Source organism: Equus asinus, chromosome 23 (genome assembly GCF_041296235.1).
Source record: "Equus asinus isolate D_3611 breed Donkey chromosome 23, EquAss-T2T_v2, whole genome shotgun sequence".
NCBI lineage: Eukaryota > Metazoa > Chordata > Mammalia > Perissodactyla > Equidae > Equus > Equus asinus.
In genome coordinates, this window is record NC_091812.1 from 55,089,764 (window position 1) to 55,112,364 (window position 22,601).

The 22,601-nt window shown below is 39.4% G+C and overlaps 1 protein-coding gene across 18 annotated transcripts in view; it reads right to left on the bottom strand.

Moving 5' to 3' along the window:
* Positions 1-22,601, bottom strand: part of ELAVL2 (ELAV like RNA binding protein 2) — a 130,668-nt gene that overhangs the window by 65,009 nt on the left and 43,058 nt on the right. For 9 of the 18 annotated variants that reach the window (XM_070495749.1, XM_044756907.2, XM_070495754.1 and 6 more), the window contains exon 2: positions 4,446-4,689. In XM_070495749.1, coding sequence (XP_070351850.1) covers positions 4,446-4,674 — 229 coding nt within the window. In that variant the 5' untranslated portion in view covers positions 4,675-4,689. Of the gene's footprint in view, positions 1-4,445; positions 4,690-7,452; positions 7,544-22,601 lie in introns of all 18 variants that reach the window. The other 9 variants (XM_070495742.1, XM_070495745.1, XM_014831289.3 and 6 more) reach the window with 3 other exon arrangements.

Genomic DNA, 22,601 nt, shown 5'->3' on the forward strand with positions numbered 1-22,601 from the left:
GGAAGCAGCACCTGAAACAGTTTGCCACAGAATTAGGCACTGCCGTTATAACGCCTCTCCCACCCATCTCCAGCCAGAATTCAGGTTAACCTGGAAATCTCTGGTTCTATCTCCCTGCAAAATGTTCAGGAAAAGAAGTGGATAACTCCCAGGTAACTGGAACATTCTAGGCCCTACCTATGGAGATTCTGATTCAGTAAGTCTGGGCAGGGCCCAGGAACCTGCATTTCTGGCAGTCAACTCAAGTGATCTCAATTCAAAAACTCTACTGACTATACTTCAAAAGACTGATTCCCAAAACTGCTTGCTTGCCCAGCAAAATCTCCTGGGGAGCTTTCTGACAACAGATTCCAAAAGCCCCCAGAATCTGTAATTTTAAAACTCCCTCAGGAGAAGACATACAGCTAGAGTTAGGAATCACTGGGCTAGAATATCTGAATTCACAGTCACAGATTATAAAGTTTCTAGAGAAGCATGGATGTTCTCATTCACGTCATGTATCCCTCAGTCCTTGACTCTCAAAGTCTCCCATTCTCCTTCTGAAGAAGACACACTCACCAGAAGATGCCCCTCAGTGATCCTAAACAAGTTACATGTCTCACTATAAATTCATCAGTTGGTCCTGTGCTTAATTTTAAAGAGTTCTGGCCTCTAACAAGAGCAAGGAGGAAACGTTCCAAGAAAGAATTAGAAAACCAGAATTCTGTTCACCACTCTACCACTTAACAGCCATGTGGGCCTTCAACTAGTCATTTCAACAAACCTGGGCTCTCATCACCTGTTAAGTGAAGGAGTTGGCTAAGGTCACCTCAAGGGCTTTTCTGAGTCTAACGCTCTATTATTCATTCCTTGCATCATAAAATCCATTCCACTCCTCTAGAATGCAGCATCAGCAGGTGTCAAGGACTCTGAAGTGCATTTAACAACTCAAAGGGATGGACCGACATCAGCTAGGCTGTACAAGCAGCAGTAACTTCTCATGATGAATGCCTATAGATAGGACACAGGATGAAGCATAAAGCTGGGCGTGAGCCCAAAGAGAGTGCCTAAAAAACAACATAATAAATAGAATTTAGGCTAGGGAGAAGATTATTGTGTTTGCTACTGAAGATGTTTCTTAATGTATCTTCCTAACCTTCATTCTATCAAAAAGGTGACATTAATTTGCTAACACCAACACAATCTAAAAATCATACACTCTCTTTTAGGACTTAGGAAAGAGGTGCACACTTTCCTCACCGGATATTCTGTAGCTGAAATACAGTTTCCTAATTCAGCATTATTTAAGTAAGGAAAGATTTAAGAAAAGCGAAAAGGAGGGATTTAAATTTTCTTCCCAAAGAGTGACCCCAGAGTTTTCTTACAACCCAGACAATTAATGCTCACCTTCTACAAAATTAGAACACAAAGAGCTGGCCCAATAGCTCCCCAGAAAGTAGGATAAGTTGGATAATCAGAGAGGGACCAAGGAAATCTGACTTGACCCTAAAAATGGGCACTGATAAGCTGTATAAGCTGGCTAATGCTCCTCACTCACAGGGCAGGGCCCAAATCTTCACAAATTCTTTCAAAACCTTTCTAGACCCATGTTAATAGTAGCTTCTTAGGAAGATATGCCCACATTGCAAAGTGCAACCATTCAAAACCCAGTTTTAGAAATCTACCATTTACTAGACTATTTTGTTCAATATAAATATTTCCTAAGAAATTCAGAATAAAAAAACAAATCTAAGGTAATTTATGGTCGATGTTAAATGAGTCAGACCCTTCTAAGGGTTGAACTCTTAGAAAAACACTTTTAACCCATACTGAGAATAAGATGTCGGTGGGTCACATCAAAGCAGGGTTACTAGAAGAAGAGGTCCTTTGTATTCAGACGTACCTGTCCGACTTTTTATAGTTTGTTATCATGGATCTTCATTTTATGAAACATGCTCATATTTTTTGACATGAACAGGTTATGGAAGAGTTTTCAGATTGTCTGGTAACCAGCTAACAAATGACTTCAAAGTCTTCTGTAGCAACCTACTCAGTGGAAATCTAGTGTCAGGGACATATCCCCCAAAATGAGTTCTGTGGTCAAACAAGGCCAGGGAACTCTAAGTCAAACCGGTTTCTCTACTGCAGAATTTTAACAGTTTTTAATATGCTGATGATCTGCAGTGTGGATCTTAGGAAACTGCGGAGGGCAGCATTTCTCAAACTTGTCTGTCAATGGAACACTTATATTGAGGAATATTTGTGACTATATCTCATGGAATGAAGTTTAGAAAACATCTTTCAATCCTCATGCCCACTGTGGATTTTCTTGGGTACTCCACTTCCTTACCAGAGGTTTTAAACAGAAATTTTACCACGGTGGAGAACTCCGTTAGCCCCCTCTCACTGCAAAACCAATGGAGGGGCGGCAGGAGGGAGGGGGCTGAAAGAAACACACCACAAACATTCATGCAGTTTGCCAGTATCTCACCATGTATTTCAGATTACTCATGCACTGTGGGTCTATTTCCACTGTCCACCACACTACAGTTGGGGAGGCAAAGGGTGTGAAGATACAGAACTCAAACTTACCCTACTGCACCACCTAACAGCTCTAGTAAAAGGTTCACAAGAGAGTAAGATAATTCAAGACTGACCAGAAATGAGAGATGAAAATCTGAGATGTTTCCTGTGGAAAATGCCTGATACAAAGGCTGTATGATTTATTTAATGTTTTCATCTACTCCCAGTATCCTACAAAAAACGTGAGTGTAAATACGCCTTCTTCAAGCATTTTTTTTTTTTAACGGTAGGGACAGCTACTAAGCAATCAAACCAGAAATCACATCAGCTATGTCACAGCCTGCATACCATTATCAGTCATTTATGCCAAAGAGGTTGCAGAATTCACATATAAAGGATAGAGTTTTGCTAAAAAAATAAAGTTCAGTATCAGGACATATATAATAAAAGCCTTTTGTTCTCTACCTGTTCCAACTGTTTAAAAACTGTTTCTTTATAAATTTCGTGTATGCTGCTCACATTGATTTTGGAGAAATCTCATCCATTTGGTTATCAGTACTCATAAACAAAAGACAACTCTCCCGGATGATATCATGGTCAACATCTAAGTAACATTAGTAGTCATGATACAGTTATTCAGTATAGATTGATGACAACCAGGTTTTACTTAGTTTTTACTTGGTTTCAATGAGTACGTTTTCTCTGTGAACCTCAATCTGTAGCTCAAGAAAACGTGACTGTGAGGCCAGGCCCAGGCACGCACGGCAAGAACTCACTCACTCATCCTGGAGGGAGCAAGGCCTGCTGGCTTGATACAAGAAGAGCTAACGGTACCATCTCAGAAAAAGTCAAAACGACCCCAGAAATCACCTAGTGTGACCCTGCCTCTGTCCTCTACTTCACTTTACCCAAAGGAAACCTGAAGCCAAGAGCCGACTTGTCCAAGGTCATATGACTAAGTAAAGTTCAGACTCCTGGTCCAACTCGTCACACTGCCGAATACACAATACCTAGCAATACCTAACAGAATACCTAGATGTACAAACTGTATCTTTTACTCATTTCAAGTAGTTTTATATGTTTGGTTATAAGCCATGTAAAAGCAATTTGATATACACAATCACTCACATTTAACAATAACATGAAAATGCTAAGGAGTCTGTCTACACTTAACTCCATACACTTTCAGTGTCTGAAAACAATGCCTGCAGGGAGCAGTAACCCTTGTATGCCAAGAACATGCTCCTTAATTAAGTTTTGGCTTATTCTAAAAATTAGGTCAAATCTTACAAAATACTAAGGAGATTTTCCACTACCTAATATTCAAAATGTACCATCATTAAAGGCCTAATTACCCATCCCTTTCATTCTTATCTTTATAAGAGGAGCACTCATACACCACTTTTTCCTCTCCTTGACAGGGAACAGAACATAAGATCTCGCTACACTCAAACTCTATCAGCGCAAATATTTACACACTGACAACATGAATATTACCATTTACTCTGTCATATACATTACAAGCAGAAGGCCCATACAGACTTCAGGGAAAGGACATTTAAGAGGTCTTTTTCCTCTCCCAAACACAATATTCTCCTTACATCTCATTGCTGAAATGCTAAATCATGTAAGCTCAGAGAACCAAAAACTAAAGGTTAACATGACACTTGCTGCCAAGACACACGTACACTTCTAAAACATTTTTCAAAGACATTATTGCACATTCTGAGTATACAAAAGTCTAGTTATAATATATACTGCCAATAAAAATATTTTATGCATTAAAAGGGAAATAAAACTCTTAAAACTAAGTTTCATGCTGCTGATGCAGTGTAACAGAATACCTAGATGTACAAACTGCAGCAATGAATGGTTTACAAGTAGTAAACTTATTCTTTTCTCACAATCCTTTAAATGTGAGTAACCTACATAAAACTGCATACCTGTTATTTTGTCTCTTACAAGCTTACAGGACTCTATCTCACCGATGCTCCCAAAAAGACTCTTGAGCTCCTCCTGTGTCATGTTCTGAGGAAGGTAGTTGACTATTAAGTTGGTCTTGCTGTCCTCTGTGTTCCCAGAGTCAACTGGTGACGAGCAGTTATTGTTGATGGTGGTTGGACCATTGGCCGTGTTATTGCAAGTTGGTCCATTAGACAGTTGTGTTTCCATGGCAGCAATTACCTGCTGAAAACAGAGAAAATAAGAAATGTCAGAATTCATATTGCACAAACTATTTGAGATGCCATCCAAGAATTTAAACACTTGTCACTAAACACAAGTCGTTCTGCTGAAATTACAACAAAGCTCCAACAAAAAGTGCAACACCTACGCTAATTTTTACAGCATATTAAGCTATTCAATTTAAGAACACAATTATACTTTCACATACATAGTCCATACATGCACATAAGCACAATTTAAATCTTAAACATTCTCTAGAACCGCATTCTGGGTCTATTCACATACCCTTACTCACCTGCAGTGTCCACTGACTTGAGGAAATTTAGTACCAAAGGGCACAGAATTGAACCCTGACTAAAAATCATACAAGAAAATAAAAGTGATTAACATGCTACCAAAAACAAACCAAAAAATGGTCTACCTCACTTTGAAGAGATTTTCAGTTAGCCTAAGAGTTTCAATATTCTAAAACTGACAGACATCCATTAACTTAAAATCAAGGAGCAAGAGTACTTTAAAAAAAATATAAATTTGTCAACATGTACTGTTTTGGTTACATATGGAAAATGTTTTTGATTAACAGTATCTTATACCTCTAATGTTGGTAAGAAATAAGAATCGTCTCAGCTGTTATATCTTAGGGCATGAAAGGAATTTATAGGATAACTTGGGAAAGAAGCTAACGTACACTTAGTGTACACCTTGTAGAATCTAAAAGTCATTCTTGTCAACCTTGGCAACTAAAGATCACCAACAAGGCAACTGTCTATAGCATCAAAATAAAATCCCCAAATAATTCAATATGATATTTTGCTTTGACTCTGACTTTAAAGGAAAAAACAAAACCCTATCCAATCCACCAAAACAACAACATAAATATATCAACTTCTGCAAACAGACCAGCCCAAGAAATTTTGATTTGAGCATATGAGCCTGTTGAAAATGCCAGTAAGTAAGGAACCTACACACTTCAAATACAGGATAAACAGCAGTCAGGGAAAATGGCCTCAAACTGTTCAGGGTACTCTAAAAATCACTTATTAAGCAAATTTGGATCTGGTGTCCTGAAAAATCAATCCTATGCTCTTTGAGCAAAAGAGTCACAAATCACAACCCCAAATTTTCTAAAATCATCATCCAACAACAATCTACTTTGGACAGCCAAGACTGGGGGGAAAGCATCACTGAAAGGATTATCCATATTTATCCAATACATCTCTCATCTCCACAAAGAACTCCTTCTCAAACTGATAATTCTAAAGTGATGGGACGTTAGTTTCAGGGAAGTTTTAATATATAAGGCAAAGAATTTGAGGCAAAACAAAAAAAGCAAAGTAGAGGGAAAGAGCGTTACAAGAAAGGAGAAAAAAGAATCTTTTAAAAAGCATATTGCCTAAGAAAAATACAAGGGCCCAACAGTGGCTATGCCTATAGGAAGAACTCTCTACTGCCAAGAGATGTTTATAAAGAAGGCAGCACAGGACAGACTGAGACTGGTCAGAGTGGACAGAATCCGTGTCATCATGATAAACAATAGAAGACACAATCCAGGCTATCCATGAGTATCAAACAACCGAGAACCCCTCCATGACTTCACCTCCTTTTCAAAGAAACACGTATTTATTCTACAAGCTGCAAACTCTCTCTCTCCAGTAAGTTTTCTCAGGGAATACTTAAAGGAGTAAAGGAAAATAAAGAAATCTTTGGAAATCTGTATGAAAAATATCTGAAACAACTCAAAATATGTACTTTATTATAATTAACAAATTTATCTGAAACTGAAAAAGGAGGTTTCAGATTACCTAATAAAGCATAACTGTTTCGGTTTGTGGAGTATTAGCTGTGGGTCACTTCTCGCAGCAAAAACTTGAGGGATTAACCTTTGCCCAGAAGTTATGAAAACAACGAGTTGCAAGATGAAAGTGGCCAAAACCAATTAAAACAAATTGCTATTCAAAAGTCAGGATATATTTAGAAACTATATAAGCGCCCCAAATATGAGATTCGGACTAAAGCTCATTGGGATAGCATTTGAAATATAAAGTGTTCATTGACTGAAATTAGCAGGATTTAGCAAAGACAACAAACACTCCTCACTTAATTGCACATTTATTTCCATGTTCAGGTGGCAAGAATGAGCTCCTAAGCCAACATTCAAGTGAACAGCTGCAGTAGGCTGTGTGCGCTGAAAATTACAGCATCTCTCAGCTATAGGACCATCTGCTCAGAATAAAATGATACTAATGTGCTATATTTTACAAATAATGCATATTCCATTGATAGGCTCAACACAACTGTTCACAGAATGTAAACTCTTTCAACAGTTACTGGGCAAATAATTTTCAGCCAGATTTACAGTTTCAACAATGTTTTTTTTTGAGCATCAGGAATTGTAAATAACTTCAAAATTTAGTAACCAAAAAAATACATAGTAAACAGAATTTAAAGAATTAAGGTAACTTAGTATTCAGACCATACCAAAACTTTTTTTTTTTTTAAAAAAAAAGCTTGTCACTCTTTTGAGTCTGCACTAAATCCTAATTTCGATTATAAAAAATTACATACAAAAGCATGGTTCTGATGCTACATATACCACTATGGATAAAATTGCAATGTGCTTTAAGTCCTAATGATGGCCATACCGCAATAGGTTAAATGTAATAATTAGAATGCCAAATGAAAAGTTCAAGTGTTTGGTATGGCCTCAGCACTCCTGCAACATGCTAAAAAAGGTAGCCTACAGAATTTAAGAAAATTCCCACAGACCCCGGTCCAAGGCTCTGCTGCCCACGAACCACTTCTAAGCAGAGAAGCCACATCACACAGTCTGACTGCCATGTTAGTTTGGAGTTGCCGTCTGCAATATGGACACAAAAAGTACCGTATGTTAGATGAGCAAGATAATGCAACAAATCAGTTTGTACAAAATTTACAGTGTTTGTATTGATATTCCCAGCACGTCCATGCAGTGTGGCTTAATTGAATTTGAGGCAATTCCAATCTAATCTTTCCAAATTCACTTTAACATGTCGTTTTCTTGCACAAATTAAGCATTTTTAATTAAGAGCCTGATTTTAAAACAGTATTAACTAGTTACCTTGGCATCTATCCTAAAGAACTAACCTTACACATCTCAAAAATTTTTAAAAATAATAATAAAATGAAGCAAAACACTGCATGCTGTCCTGTCTCTTAAGGATGTGGGAGAAGGGAGGAAAAGTGAATGAAATTTTGTAGTGAGGAAAGGCAGCCATGCAATTCATAAGTGAATGCTTTGCATAAAAGCACTCGTTCCCCAAAATATCAGAAGGGCATTAAGAGAAGCTATATTTGCCCACACTGTTATATTATACTATAAATGATCCTTAATCCTGGGACTTAAAATTAAAAGCGAGTCGAAACCCCGTGAGGTTATTCTGCCACTATAGTTAAACCGCTCTCTAACAGTTTCACTGAGAATTGTTCACGTATACTAAGAGGCAGTAAACCAGCATCTTTCAATTGAAATAATTGGACCAATAAATAGGATTGTTTGGAGTAATGCTTGTATAGGATGTCAGCTTTGTCCCTGAACGAAATCAAGTGAACATTTTTTAATATGTAAATTGTAAACCCAGCACGATTTGAAATTAGTGCTGCTATGAGGCCTCCAATATAGTTAATGGGCCATTTTCCACTTACAAAACTTGCCCGAATACTAAACAGAGCCACCGACATTGGCACAAAAGCCAAAGTTTACATTTTAGCCACACATGCAGATGCTTTAAATGGTCAACATAATATTCAGAAAAACTCAGTCTCTGACAATAAACAATGAGCAACAAAGGAGGGCAGAAAACACCTTTTACTTGAGGATTTACAATTAGAAAAATTTCAACCTTAGAGTTAAACCTGGCTGTGATTTGATGCAAGCGACCACATTAATAACCTGTAACAACGGATTCCATTTTCTGACATCTACCGAAAGGGTTTAACATACTCTTTACAGGATGCCATGAAAATGTTTTACTCTTCTTCCTTTCTCCCACTGTTGCCAAAGAACGCAGTCTGATTCTATATTATTAAAAAAAAAAAAAAAAAAACCCACTATAGTTGAACTCAACCTGTGAAAAAACAAAGTGCTTTTATACCCATGAAATATTTTGCCAAGAACCTAACTGTGGTTAGACTACATGGGTAGAAGAGGAGGACCACACCCAACAGGTTAACCCAAGCTTAAATTTACATCCCGAATGTCCTCAGGAGTTAGTCTTTAAACATTCTTCACTACATAAAACCACAGAGTCAACCGTAACGGCCTCAGTCCTTTCTATTCCACAGAAGGCGCACACTAATGAGCCAATCTATCAACAGCCCTCTTTCTGAAAGCCCCAGGGACGGGGACAATCACTTCACTGCACCAACTAGCTAGGAAGGCTGTGTATGGAAAATGATTCTATTGTACTTTTACATTTCAAGCACCCCAGACAGTTCCTCTGCTTGAGGCAGACACATACCTTTATGGGAAGTTATAAATAAGTTGCTCACATGGCCCTCAACCTTTATGCTGGCCAACAATTCAGTTACTAAAAATGTAAAGCTACTTCCCCTTCACTTAAGGACGGGCGATTCTGCTCTACTCAATCTACCACAGACAAGCGGGCTGTGCACTATTTATAGATTCTACTGGCTCTGAAACTCTTTGGAAGAGAAAAAAGGCCATATTCCAGCAACAGAGAACCATTAATTTTAAGGCTTAAAAAAATAATGTTTGAATATATGTTCATGTCTTAATTTAGATGTCAGTTGTGCCAATTGAGACTGCTTTTTCTCCTGTTATTCTCCATGTAATAATTTATGAAAAGGCACTTGAGCATAGATCAATCTAGAATATTCTAAACTTTCCCAGGGCTCCAAGAGCTAATGATGAGGTGTTAGTTTGGTAAGAGCGTGATTTTACTGGGAGGAGGGGGAGTGGCCTCTGTTTTCACACTCACACAATTTACTTTTAAAAATCCGTAAAAACTTTTTAAATTGATTTTTTTCCCTTTTTATTTAAATGGCCCTCTATGTACTTTAATTTCTAAAGTTTCTTACAACAGTGGATTTTTAGGAAACCAATGCTGCTGCTGGATTTCTCATATCTGGGACCACGGTTTTCTGGTCATAAGAAAGAAAAGGAAAAGTCCTTATTTTCCAAACTTTGTAATAAAAAATTCTGAAAACCACAGTTATCAGCTTCTTTCCTGCAGACAGCCACCTAACAAGGCAGACTGCTAATGAAAAACATCCTAAATATATCCTGAGAATTCTCATTAAGTACAACGTCTGCAAGGGAAAAAAAGGTGTCCAAGACCTAGAACCCACCTGATTTGGGGACCAGACCCCTGCAGGTTAAAGTCATAGCAGGAGTGCCGAAAGGGTCACTGCACCTCCCCTGACAAGGCCTGCCCCTCTGCATGGGCCGCTCCATTGCTATGGTTACCAGCCTGATCTGGACCCTCATCTCTCTTCTGGACCACTGAATAAGAGCATCCCAAAAGGTCCCTCATCATCCTAATCCAACTAACCCCAGACAGATATTCCTAAACCCTCAACAGATAGCTCCCTGCTGCCTATCAAATTAAGTAGGAACTACTCAGTATGAACAGTATAAACAGCTGAGACCCTCTCTAACTACTTTTCCCAGCCCATTTATTCAAGCACCTAAAAGTCTGAACCACTCTTTGTGCCTCAAACATTCATAGTACATGCAAAGCTGTATGTCCCCTGACTTTGCTCAGGCAGTTCCACCTGCCTGGAAGGGCCTCAGCCATACCCACCCTATATCCATTTCCGGGGTTTGTACAGACTAAGCATTCAAAAACATATGTAAGGACAAGAACAGTTCCTTTAAAAGAACTGGAGCATGAAAGGGCGATCACCTCCCTAAATGCATGCAAACTTACCAGCTTGTTTTTCTATCCCACCTCAAGTATTTCAAAGCAGAGATAATTACGAAAGCATTATTTTCAATTTTTGGCACACTCCATCAGCCACCCTCACCCACTGAAATCCATATTTTTGTTAAACGGCGTAACAAAGCAAACTATCTTGAGTGATCACTTGTGTATTTTTATTCCAAGAGCCTATCACACCAACTTGCCAACTACAAAAAAGCTGGAAGCCAAGACAAATCCAAAAACATGGTACACGTGGTAGCTCCAAGTCTCTGGCCAGCAGGGTTACTGAGATGTAGCATCTGGAACCTGGGTCTAACTTGAGGAAAATGGCAGAGGCAGAGGTATATGTGAAAAAACTAAGCAGATTTTAACAAAAAGATGTTTAAAAATCCGTAATAATTAAGTTACAGATCTCCAACAGTTTTAATTTGATACAGACTAAAAAGTTTAAGCAAATATAAAAGGTAACATCTCTAAAAGGAATCATGGCTATAGTGAAGGACAACCATCTCTCTCACACTCAAAGGGCCCAGCTTGGATAGTGACCTTAGTCTGGACACTTATTTGCAGCCAGAGGGTTCTCAATACCTAGAGTAGCACAGAACCAGCATAGCGCAGTCTTTCCTTTGACCACATCAAACCTCTCTAAAGGCCAAGTTACAAGATAAACAGAAGCCACTTGTCTCTAAACTTTAAGATCAGAACCGAGCAAAATAAAGACAGAAACCTTGGTCAAGAAGCATCTTGCTTTGGGGAACTCAAAGCAGGGAGCTAATAAGTGAAGTGAGTAATGAGAACTTAGATACATACGAGAACTGGGTAAGCAACTGATGGGGTCACCTATCCAGCAGACGCCATTCCTACAGAATACTGTTTTATCTTTACCACTAAAATGGCATTTAAGGACACATTTCATTTTTACTGAATTAAGCAACAGAAGAGTCAATCAAGCACTAAAATCATGAGGCTGACGTGTCAGCTACAAGAATGAGCCATTTGTTTTCTTTAAACCTCTTCACTTTGCTTTGTGGTTCCTAAAATAATAAAGCTTTGTGGCTTTAAACTTCATGGGGCTTCCTCCATCCTAGAATCCTGGCAACTCCCCACCGAACCCCCACACCATTTTAGCTGCCTCACCAGCTCTATGGATGCCTCTGCCTTGTGAAGCTCAGATTTTTGGCTTTGGGGCTAACAAGGGTCCAAGAGCTGCCAAAGACAATGCACCGAACAGCTGCAGAAGTCACAGGGAGAATGTTCTTTGGCAGTGAACACTAACATCTCTCTGTCTCTTGGCCCTTGACGGCTCCTACAGACCAACTACGGACTCTTTCCAACGCCAGTCTTTCTGACGTTTTGTAGTTCTAGAGCTGGCAGGATTAAAAACTTCGAGGTTAGAGAGTAAAGCTAATGAATTTAGGGGTCCCAAGTCCTTCCCTTCATTCTAGGTCCATTTTCAGGCATCCAGGCTGGGCAACAGGAAAGTAAAGATAGGCTCAGAAAGATTTCCTTAAGGTTCACACACTGTTCATTCATCCATTCACTCAACAAACATTTGTACATAACTCCCAAGAGCTAAGGACCATCCTGGGTACTTGAGATACAGCAATGAAGAAGTACCCTGGAGTGTATATTTACAATGGGAGGTGTGTGCAGCAGACCAATAACGAACATATGTAAGAAAACAGGATATTAGCTAAAAGGAAGTGTGCTTTGGAATAAAAGAAAATGCAGAGTAAGGGGGATTGAGTAAGGGGATTGAGAATGTGGAGATGGGGGAGGGGTAGTTTGCAGGATTAAGCAGGAGGCCTCAGTGAGAAGGTGAGCTTTGAGCTAAAGTTTGAAGGAGTTGCAAGCTAGCCACTATGGTAGATAGAGTAATGGTCCACCTTAGATGTTCACATCCTAACCCCTGAAATCTGTGAATATGGTATGCTGCATAATGCAAAAACTTGGACATAAATTGAGCCATTTTACAATAGAGTCAGAGCAGCCATTCCAGACGAACTATCTTGTTCGTCTTGTTCCTTGAATCTGGAAATGGGACAACCTTTGGACTGGGCCAAAACAGCAACTGTTTTATAAGCAATTGTTTGAGAAGTCAGACATCCTGATCACAAGACTGATGATTGTGGACTTTCTGAAGATAGAATCAATAACCAATCATGGACAGCCAAGAGTAGCTCAGCTTGTCAGTACTGATGAACTCTTCTTAAAAACATCTTACCTCATCATCCCCCTTCTCCCCATAAAAACCCTGAACCCCTCCTGTAATCAGGACACTATTTGGGTTTCTTCCTGAATCTGTCTCCCCAAATTCCAATTCTGTGCTCCCAGATAAATACTCTGCCTCTTGAACTGGTTTCTGATTTTTATAGGCTGACAATGACAAAAGGGATTTAAATTGCAGATGGAATTAAGGTTGCTAATCAGATGACCTTGAGATAGGGAGATTATCCTGGATTGTCGAGGTAGGCCCAATGTAAACAGAAGAGTCCTGACACAGTCATGCATCCATTAAAGATGAAGGTATGTTCTGAGAAATGCACCATTAGGCGATTTCATTGTTGTGCAAACATCGTAGAGTATATTTACACAAACCTGGATGGTATAGCCTACTATACACCTATACTATCTAGTACTAATCTTATGGGACCACTGTCATTTTTGCGGTCCATCGTTGACCTTTCCAACATCGCAACACCATCATGCGGTGCATGACTGTAACCTAAAAGAAGCATCTACAAAACAGAGAAGAGGATGTCAGAAATTGATTCGTAACCTAGGAGAGCTTCTTTAAAGCTGTCAGGATTGAAAATAAGAAAATATCTCAAAGTTCCCCCCAAAGGTTTAAGGCAAAGTAGATGAAGGTAATGAGCACAAGTTACATTTTGTGAAATGGAAGTAAACTTTAAAATCTATATTCTTCCACAGGGCCATTTATATACCTCCACAGTAGTGAAGGTTAACTTAGGAGTTAACCCAATCTTGGTTACAGGCTGGAATACACTACTTTCTAGTGATGAATCATTCCAACCTCATTCTTTCATTCCATCCTCAGTGGGCCTAATTAATTTCCATGCCATTATTTGGCTATAGAACCTAAAAAGGGATATGAGTATAATAAGAATAAAATCAACTACTCCCACAGTTTTGTAGCAGAGTTCTTGTTTGGTATAGGCAGATAAACTTGAATTGCTGAATTAAGACAGTTAACATAGTAATCAACACAGAAATTGGATTATCTTCACATTATTCTACAAAAGTCACAGCTAAGGGGAACCCCCTCAGGGTAGTAAAAAATTGTGAAAGGCTGATTGGAAATCCTTAAATTAATCCCTGTAGTTGAGGATTTTCATTAGGTAGGTTAAAACATAGCTCCTCTGCAGAATATAGACACTGAAATACTGTCATATTCAAGCTCCAAAACAGAAAGCATGCCTAGTCTTAAAGGGAATAAAATATAAGACAAGGAAGGCTTACAGTCACAAATACCGTTTTTAACTCACGAAGGCTACAAAGGGCCACAATACTCCATCTGGCCCCTAAGGTTAACATTTCCCCTTCACTGTCATTTAGCAAGACTTACAGATAGAAAACCAAAAACCATCGAGTTTAACCCCAAGTAGTTGTATACCAAAACAAAGGTATCCAAAATGTCAACAAAACAGGGTATATTTTCTTAATAATGCTGGGAGGCTACAAACATTTCAGGTAAACTTCAGAGAAACTGAAAATAAAGAGAGGCTACCCTCGACATATAAAATCCTGTAACACATTAATGCATTGTGGAGAGCAGAATAACGGGCTCTCCCCGCCGTCCACTGTGCGAGTATAAAACTTGATCAATACAGACGGCTAGCTCCCTTCCTCTCTGAAAAGGGGATCATCTCACTGGTATTCACCTATGAAATGTCTTTTTCTTTTCAGCTGATGTTTAAAGTCCTGCCGTTCCCAAGAGATACATACTTTTGATTTAGAAATATGACTATGAATTATTTAGTACGGAAAGTTGGAGCATCTTAAAAAACAAGATTCACACAAAGAAAGATACTTTATTTCCTTTGGCCCACCTCTTATCCTTCCTCCCAAAAAGCCTTCTTTAAAAGCTACATCCCAGCTACAAAAAAAACCTAGGTCCATCTGTGACTTCTGATGTAATTAAGCTCCTGGTTATTCACTAAATTTCAAGAGGGGAAGGGGGGGGCAAGAAGTGGCATTCAATTAAAGTGTTATTTCTACTCCTAGTGATTCCAATTGGGGGTGAGTGGAGGATCACAAGGAAATTTCTGGTTAATCTGCTGCCTAAGAATGTGTATAAGAGTTAATACTTTGAAAAACACACACACGCACAAAGTAAGTTAATGCTATACGCTACGGAGCAAGTAAGGCCTTTCTTAGCTTCAGACTTTGTATGTAGCAGGCACATACACCCAATCCCAGATCTCAGATAACCTAACAGGGAAGGGAGTCAAGGTGCTTAGGTGCCCTGTCAATGACTGTCACTTCAACGTTCATCAGGCTTCTCACTGTGCAAGTTACCTTAATATCACTAAAGTAAAGTGCATTTTAAATAAATGCTTAAGGATCTCTCAAAATACACTGGGGCAAGTGCCCCCCACTGTATAAATGAACATTGAAGCAGGTGTGTGAGCATCTATATGCATATAGAACCTACTTATGTATGTCATACATATTTCCAAGAGCTGATGAGAAGCAGTATCAATCTCCCAGAAGTTGACGTGGAGAAAGGGGGAGCATATGAAATCACAGACAACATTTTAACATAGGAAAATTTTTCTTAAGACTCAAAGCACAAAAGTGTCTAGCCTTTGAATTATTTCCACTCTGATAAGAGGGAGAGGTGATCAAGGGGTCTGTTTTCTTTAAAAGCTTTAATTATATACATATAATTTAGTCAGATAATATGTCAAAGCACTTTACAAATTCTGCAGTGCTAAGTGAATATCAGGGGCTATTATCATTATTGTTGGACAAAGGAAGATGCTTCTTTTAAAACGTTCATAGAGAATGTGCTTATCTGTCTCTTAGGTTAAGGCTTAGTCTTTTTTTTTTTATTTAAATATGTCTAAGTGGGCAAGAAGGGTGCAGACTTGTGTTGGGAGCTTCTTAATATAAAAAGGGAACACTGTGGACAGGAAGTACAGCACCCAGACTTTGCTCCATCATGACTGTCAACTCCTGTGCAGGGCCTCTGAGGCAGATGCTATGTTAAACTACATTTAGCACACAGTCACAAATGGTGACTAAGGAGGATAAGAATTTTTACTTGAAATGCTGCAATTTTTAACCCCAGACCTCTAGACTATATTTAAATATATACAGGGCTAACAGCCTAAGTGTTTCACATCAGAATTACAGCCTTGTCTATTTTAATTTACCTTACTTTAAAAAGTGTACACACACACACGAGTACACATGCCTTCCATCCTCCCCAACTTGGTCTTCCCATCCTCAGCCTCCAGGAATTTTAATATTTAAGATTAGAAATTGCTATCTCACTGTTCCTTTTGCTGAGAACTCCAAGGATGATACAAGCATCTTCTACCTATATTCAGATCTATTATTTACAGGACAGGGAGAAGGGGAGTGCAGAGTCGCATCCATGATTGTCCTCTAGAGTCTAGACTGATAATGTGTATAATGAGATGTATCACATGGTGTCACAGTTTCTACAATTCACAGATCATGGAAATGACCCATACACATCCATCCACAACTGTACAGTCTCCTGCCATCTTTCTCCTATTATGATTTTTAAAATGACCTGAATTTAAACATTCTTTTTTGAAGCCTGCACTAACTTCGGTTTTAAGAACCCATTTAATTAAAAGAAAATAAAAATAAATAAGGCATCCTCCTGAACTCTCCACAGGATTTGGATATCTTTTGCTACGGGAAAGAGGTTCAGATTATCTGACTGCCTCCTGTAGTAGATTTAATGAAACCCACTACTAAAAGAGGGCAGGGGAAAGTTGGGAAGAAAAAGAAAGCAGCATTTATTGATTTCTTATTCCAGGCAAGGCCTCAAGCTAGGTATTTTACAAACAAAATCCCACTTAATCCTTTTGTGCACTATGAGCTATACACATTATCTTCAGTTTACAAATGAGGATTTCAAAGCTTCATGAATCCATAAAGCTACTATTTAGTAGAGAAACTGGGATTTGAAGCCAGTGCTAAGACTCCACGTAAAGCCTCCTAAATGATGTCTCTGCTTCTAGGCTCACCCCTTCTCCATCCCATCCTCCATCCCACAGCTACAGTGATCTACCTAAAACAGTCAGTATCCCATAACTGTTTCTCTCTAAGACCTTCAGTGCCTCCACACTGCCCACAAAGCAGCAACTCCACTCCGCAGTGAGGCATCCAACTTGACCTGGTTCCCACCTCCTCTCCACGGATGCCCACCACTCCACACTGCACACGAGGCTCTAACCAATGCCCCATGGTTCCCCCCACGCCCAGGCTGCTTCCCACTGTTACTCATGCTCTTTTCTCCGCCTGCCAACAGCCTCACTACCTTTCTTCTTCTGGTAATGAAAACATCCTCAGCACTTGAAAAGAAGGCACAACGCCTCCAGGAAGCCTTCTGTGAACTGCTGAGCTGGGCCAGATACTCCTCCTCTGTGCTCCTGTCTGCCCATGCACTCATCTTTGTCTCCTCAGCAATGACCACGCACAGAGATCCATAAAGAGAAAGAGCATCGATGCCGTGAAGTACAATTCAAGGTGGTGAGCAAATAAAATTCTCACTTATTTACGGGATTTTTCATGTGGTTTCACACTCCCCGCCAAGCAGGAAACTTGCCAGTGCAACTACATTTACCTGGAGGAGCCAGTCAAAGACACCTCAGGTTGTTAATAAAGGGAAAGGCAGACATAGTAGGCTGCCATGCCCCTCACTAACACACCCACACACCCCTTTCCAGATACACTTACTAATTCTTATATTATAGGCTCAAGCTTCAAGTCGAATCAGCTTTTTTTCTAATCCCTAGCTACAAGCCTTTGGAGGGAGAGACGGAAGGGGCCTACTGTCATTACATCACAGTTGAAAATAAGCAAACCTCACCACCTATGTGAAAAACCAAGAGCACACCAGAAGTTCACTCCCTCTCTCTTGCAGCCCAGCCAAAGTCTCACAAAGCTGCCGTACAGAAGAAACAGCCAGGGCCAGAAAAGCAACATCCCTGATTCACTGGGTGGGACCGGCACACCGTGCCAGACTCTAGGAAAACAAGGATGCCCCAAACATACTCAAATTCCACCTCTCATGGAGCTTCTGAGGAACCACACCTGCACCCAGAGAAATCAAGGCTTCCAAGGCAGTCTTTAAGAACCCACAGCCAGGAATAAGAATCTCTCTGGACGACCTCGGCTAAATATTGTGCTTCTAAGAAAAAGATAAAAGGGCAAAGGCATTGCTGCTATGGCAACTACCACCTCTAACTTAAACATCTGAGCTTGGACACATATTTCAGCAGAAATGAAGCATTTTGCTTCCCAACGTTTAAAATGCCAGAGAACGATAGGAGATTGTGCAGAGCTTTCACATTTAAACATTAAACTGGATGTCTGCCTCATTATGAAAATTTGAAATTACCAAGAAGCACAAGCTAAAGTTTCTCGGATTTAGGACTGCTAAGTGTTTCTTGGTACCCATTTCCTGCTATACATTTATCCCACATAAAGAGCAAGTTTCTTTAAAAGAACTCTCTCAGTATAGCAGATTTAATACGTAAATTGCTTGGCAGTAAATACACAGTATTTTATTGCAGACAAGACTTTCAGAAAGTAGGTACTATGGAACGGGCAATATGCTAGTCTAGAGCAGTTATGACAGCAATCTCTTTCAGATCAGCCTAAAAGGAAAGAAATTTTTACCATCATCTACTACTTTAATCTCAGGTGGATTTGGAAAAAAAGGATCCTCAAGCCATTCTTGAGGCTATGGCCCCAAACCCAAATTTTTCACTCTTTTTCTGTAAAGAGAGCAGAAATCTACACAAGTGCACTCTTTCTTAGACTTCAGAGTTCCTTGACTTGATTTTGATTGCCGCTCTCTGGCTGAGAATCCTCACTGTAAGGGGAGTGGAATTGTTTAGAAACGTGATTTTCCTATACCCTCAGCCCCACCCAAGCAGGCTTGTTAAAGCCACTCTGTGTCAGGCTAACAGCCAAGATTCACAGCAAGATCCAAGGACTGCAGGCCTTGGAACGGAGTTAACGAGTCAGGACACTATTTTTCATTCTCCATCTCGAGAAGAACAAGAACAGGGGAAGGGAAGCATTGAGGTAGAAGCAGGAGTAGTAAATTAAGACTGGAGAAAACTTCCACTGCATTGTAACACTCATTAGAGTGAATTTCACTGACATCAGATCAAGAAAGAACAATTATGCATCACTGGCCAAGACACAGCAGTATTTCTCCAAAGTAACTTCTTGTTCTAACTGAAAATGACCTATATCTTGACTTGCTGAAACTAAAGACAGTTGGCCTCCTATATTAAGAACTGACCAAAATGCAAACAAATGAATCCTCTTATTTATCTGTCAAGGTTGGCTACACATTAACTAACACCTACTACTCAACATGGCCAACAAAAACAACAACAGCTGGGTGTCCACTTTCGACATTCTTCATGGTATAAACTTGATCATACACCCAATGGCATGGTGAACAAGGCTCAAGAGTGGCTCTAACTAGCAAGAAGAAAAGTTGGGGAGAGAGGGAGCCACAGAGCATAAGGAGGGAAACAGTCAAAAGTCTTGCTAATTAAAGTATTATGCATTCAAATAAATAGCAGGATCCAATAGCCACAGTAGTAAAACCAAAAATAAAATTAAAAGACAACAATGGACCCTGCTTCGTCTACTAAATCAAAAAGAGGTTACAGATCACATCTGAAAAAAGGACTAAGGAAAGGGGCCCAAAAAAGAGTCATCAGTAACCACATATGATCATGCACAAGCCTCTTGGAGGAAAGGCAACAGATAGGTGGAATCAAGCAGTAGGGCAATGAATGCTTCTCAAGATCTCCAGGCCAGAGTCCCAAATGGAAGCCAGCGGGTTGATTAAGTCTGCAAACATGTTATTTGGTCCATCCAATGTCTTTTTTTTAATCAGTAGTGTTCAACATTTAGAACTTTATCCATTTGGCAATTTCACATTTAAAAATAAAAAATTCTTCACATAAAAATTTTTCACATAAAAAAATTCTGCCTTCTATCTGAAAAAAAAAAGACTGGCAAGAGAGGCCACATTTCTGCAGAGCTATTAGCCAGCAGGCTATCCTTTAAATGGACCATGTTCTCCACAGTTCTCCCAATACCAGCTTTACTCCTTTGCCTAAATGTCCTGGTCCCTGCAAGAGTTGGGTCTCAAGTAAAACATCAGATTAAAAGTCAAACATGCTGAAGGATGCACAGCTTGCCATCATGGTGGCGGCGGTTCAGAGACCAGAGAATTAGTGTGTGGGTGGGGGACAGAAATGACAAGAATCCCTAGTACGAAATGCTTGAAACTTCCCTGTAGACACAGCACAGAGGTACAACTAACGATGGGCTGGAGAAGGGCTGAATTAATCGTACCTACTTTGACCCATCATATTCATCTAAACTCAGGATGTTTAATTTTTGACCTAATCATCTATGAATATTCCACTGAATAACCATAACAAAGAATGACGCACTCTAAAATGAGATCCATGTTGCATGTGATACTGTTCTGGATTGGGACTAGAAGGCCATCTCGTCCACAAAGAATTAAGTCCACCCTGTCCCTTCTGGAGGTTGAGGAGAAAGCCCTGAATGAAGACCGGCTGCTTCACCCACAGGGTGAAAGCTCCCATTGGGAGCTGGTTGATGGAACAAACACTAGAGGGTAGGCTGAATGCAGTCTCCCACGCCCCTTGAAGCCGCTATGTTGTTTTTACAGTGTTTAAAGCAAAAATCGCCCCTAGCTCTATTCGGCAATACTAGAACAATTACAATTTGGTTAAAATCCTGAGGTAATTAATTCACCATTCTTTCCAATTCTCTAGGAATAGAGAACTCTCCCAAAATAGAGGTCTGAACTAAGAGTAAGAGCCACCACCACCCAATACATAATAATAGAGTCCCAAGAATCTCCTGAACTGAGAAGTCTGTTAGCATTGAAAGTTTCAGTAACTCAGGCAGAGACTAGGAGAAAACTATACTTTTCACCTCTTCTTGTTAACTAAAAGCCACAGCTAAAAATAAAAAGCCAGAGGAACTGCGAAATTGAGGGTTTTATAGGGCACATTAAGGTCACCGGGTAGTACTTTGATGCAATTGATTTTTTTTCCAGAATCCATAGTAATTTTCCTTAAAAAAAAAAAAATCCTCATGAACTTCCAGTCCGATATCTATTACGAGGGAAGGAGGTATGGCTTCCTAAATGTATAAAACATACTACCCATTCTGCAAAACCTCAGAGGCAACCGACGTCAATTCTCTCTTCTTCCAGGGCTGTATTATAAAAGATGAACTGGGAACAGGTCAACATTTGGCATTAAATAGCAGTACATTATAATAATCAATTTATATTTATTTATAAAAATGACGTATTAGATTCCAAAGCAAAAGCATTCAAATAATAGAAACTTACTAAAAAGAATCTAAAATTCTCATATTTTATTTAAATAAAAACACTGGCAAGTATTTATGTTCTCACCTGACAGCTACTTGTTATTAACCCTTACCAAGTTTTTATAGGCTAATAAACTTTGAAAAATGGCTTTTCACATACTAAATACCTCTAACTGGACAAAAGTTTAAGCATCGAGTCTTTATGGGTCTTTACATAATCACTTCCTCGTGATATTTTTGGTCAATTTACTGTGACCTTATAAGAGTTCAACTCTAGGATACACGAATATCAGGTAACAGATCACCTCGTAGCTCACATCATTAATTTACGTAGGCCTGCACTAAGATCATTAAGGGCCAAGGTCACAGAAATCAACACTGTGGATCAGTCTAAACTCAAATCAAAATTATCATGTGTAACACACAGCAGCTCCCAAGTATAGCTACTGTTTCCCATATCTAAAATACCAGAACGAAATGCATCTATTTGCATGAAAATGAAGGCTTCAGTTCATGTCTTCAGAGATGGCCAGGTATATCAAGGTCATGGCTACGCAGCAGGCAGGAGAAATGTGGAATTTAAGCTTTCACATCAAGCAAAGTCGAGGCTGGGCATGACCTCAGGGGGCAAACATCTCGTTCCCAGGTCCTAGTCCAACAGACAACTGATGAGGGTATGGAAACAGAGGAGGCTAAAAGTAAAAGCCCATCTGAGGTTAAGAAGTTAGCTGCCAGTCCTAAGTGTATTACTTAGCAGTTTTGTGATCTCTGACAAATTTTTAACCTCAATAACTTCCCTCATCTAAAAAGCAGAGACTTTTCCCACTCTGCCTACCAAACAGGGCTTTTGTAAGGCATAAGTTAAATAGATAAAAGAATGGCTTACAAAAATTGTGAGATACTATACAAAGTATTGTTCTTAAGACACTAAACTTCTTGAAAACTGTTTTCTGCTCTCACGTTCTCCCTTCTAACAGCACATTTCTAATTCATGCTTAGGTCAAGCTGTCACAATGACTGTAACTTGGAAAATCCAAATTAACAAAGATACACACATATAGATCTGTTGCACAGAGACCAGGCTGCACCTTCTTCACTGACAAAAATAGGGCCATTTTCTACCTTAAGCTTATCTGCAAGCAGACCAAGAATTCCCGTATACTAAGTTCCAACTACCAAATATTTAAACCACTACTGCACACAGAATAGACTATTTGAGTAAAGTTTGTTTAACCTAAAAATGTTTAAGCAGATACCGATTCAAAACACTTTCTTGCTAAATAGCTGATGGTGATGTTCAGATGGCAATTTAAGAACCATACACTATAGATATCCTGCAATAACTCATAGCTAAAATACATG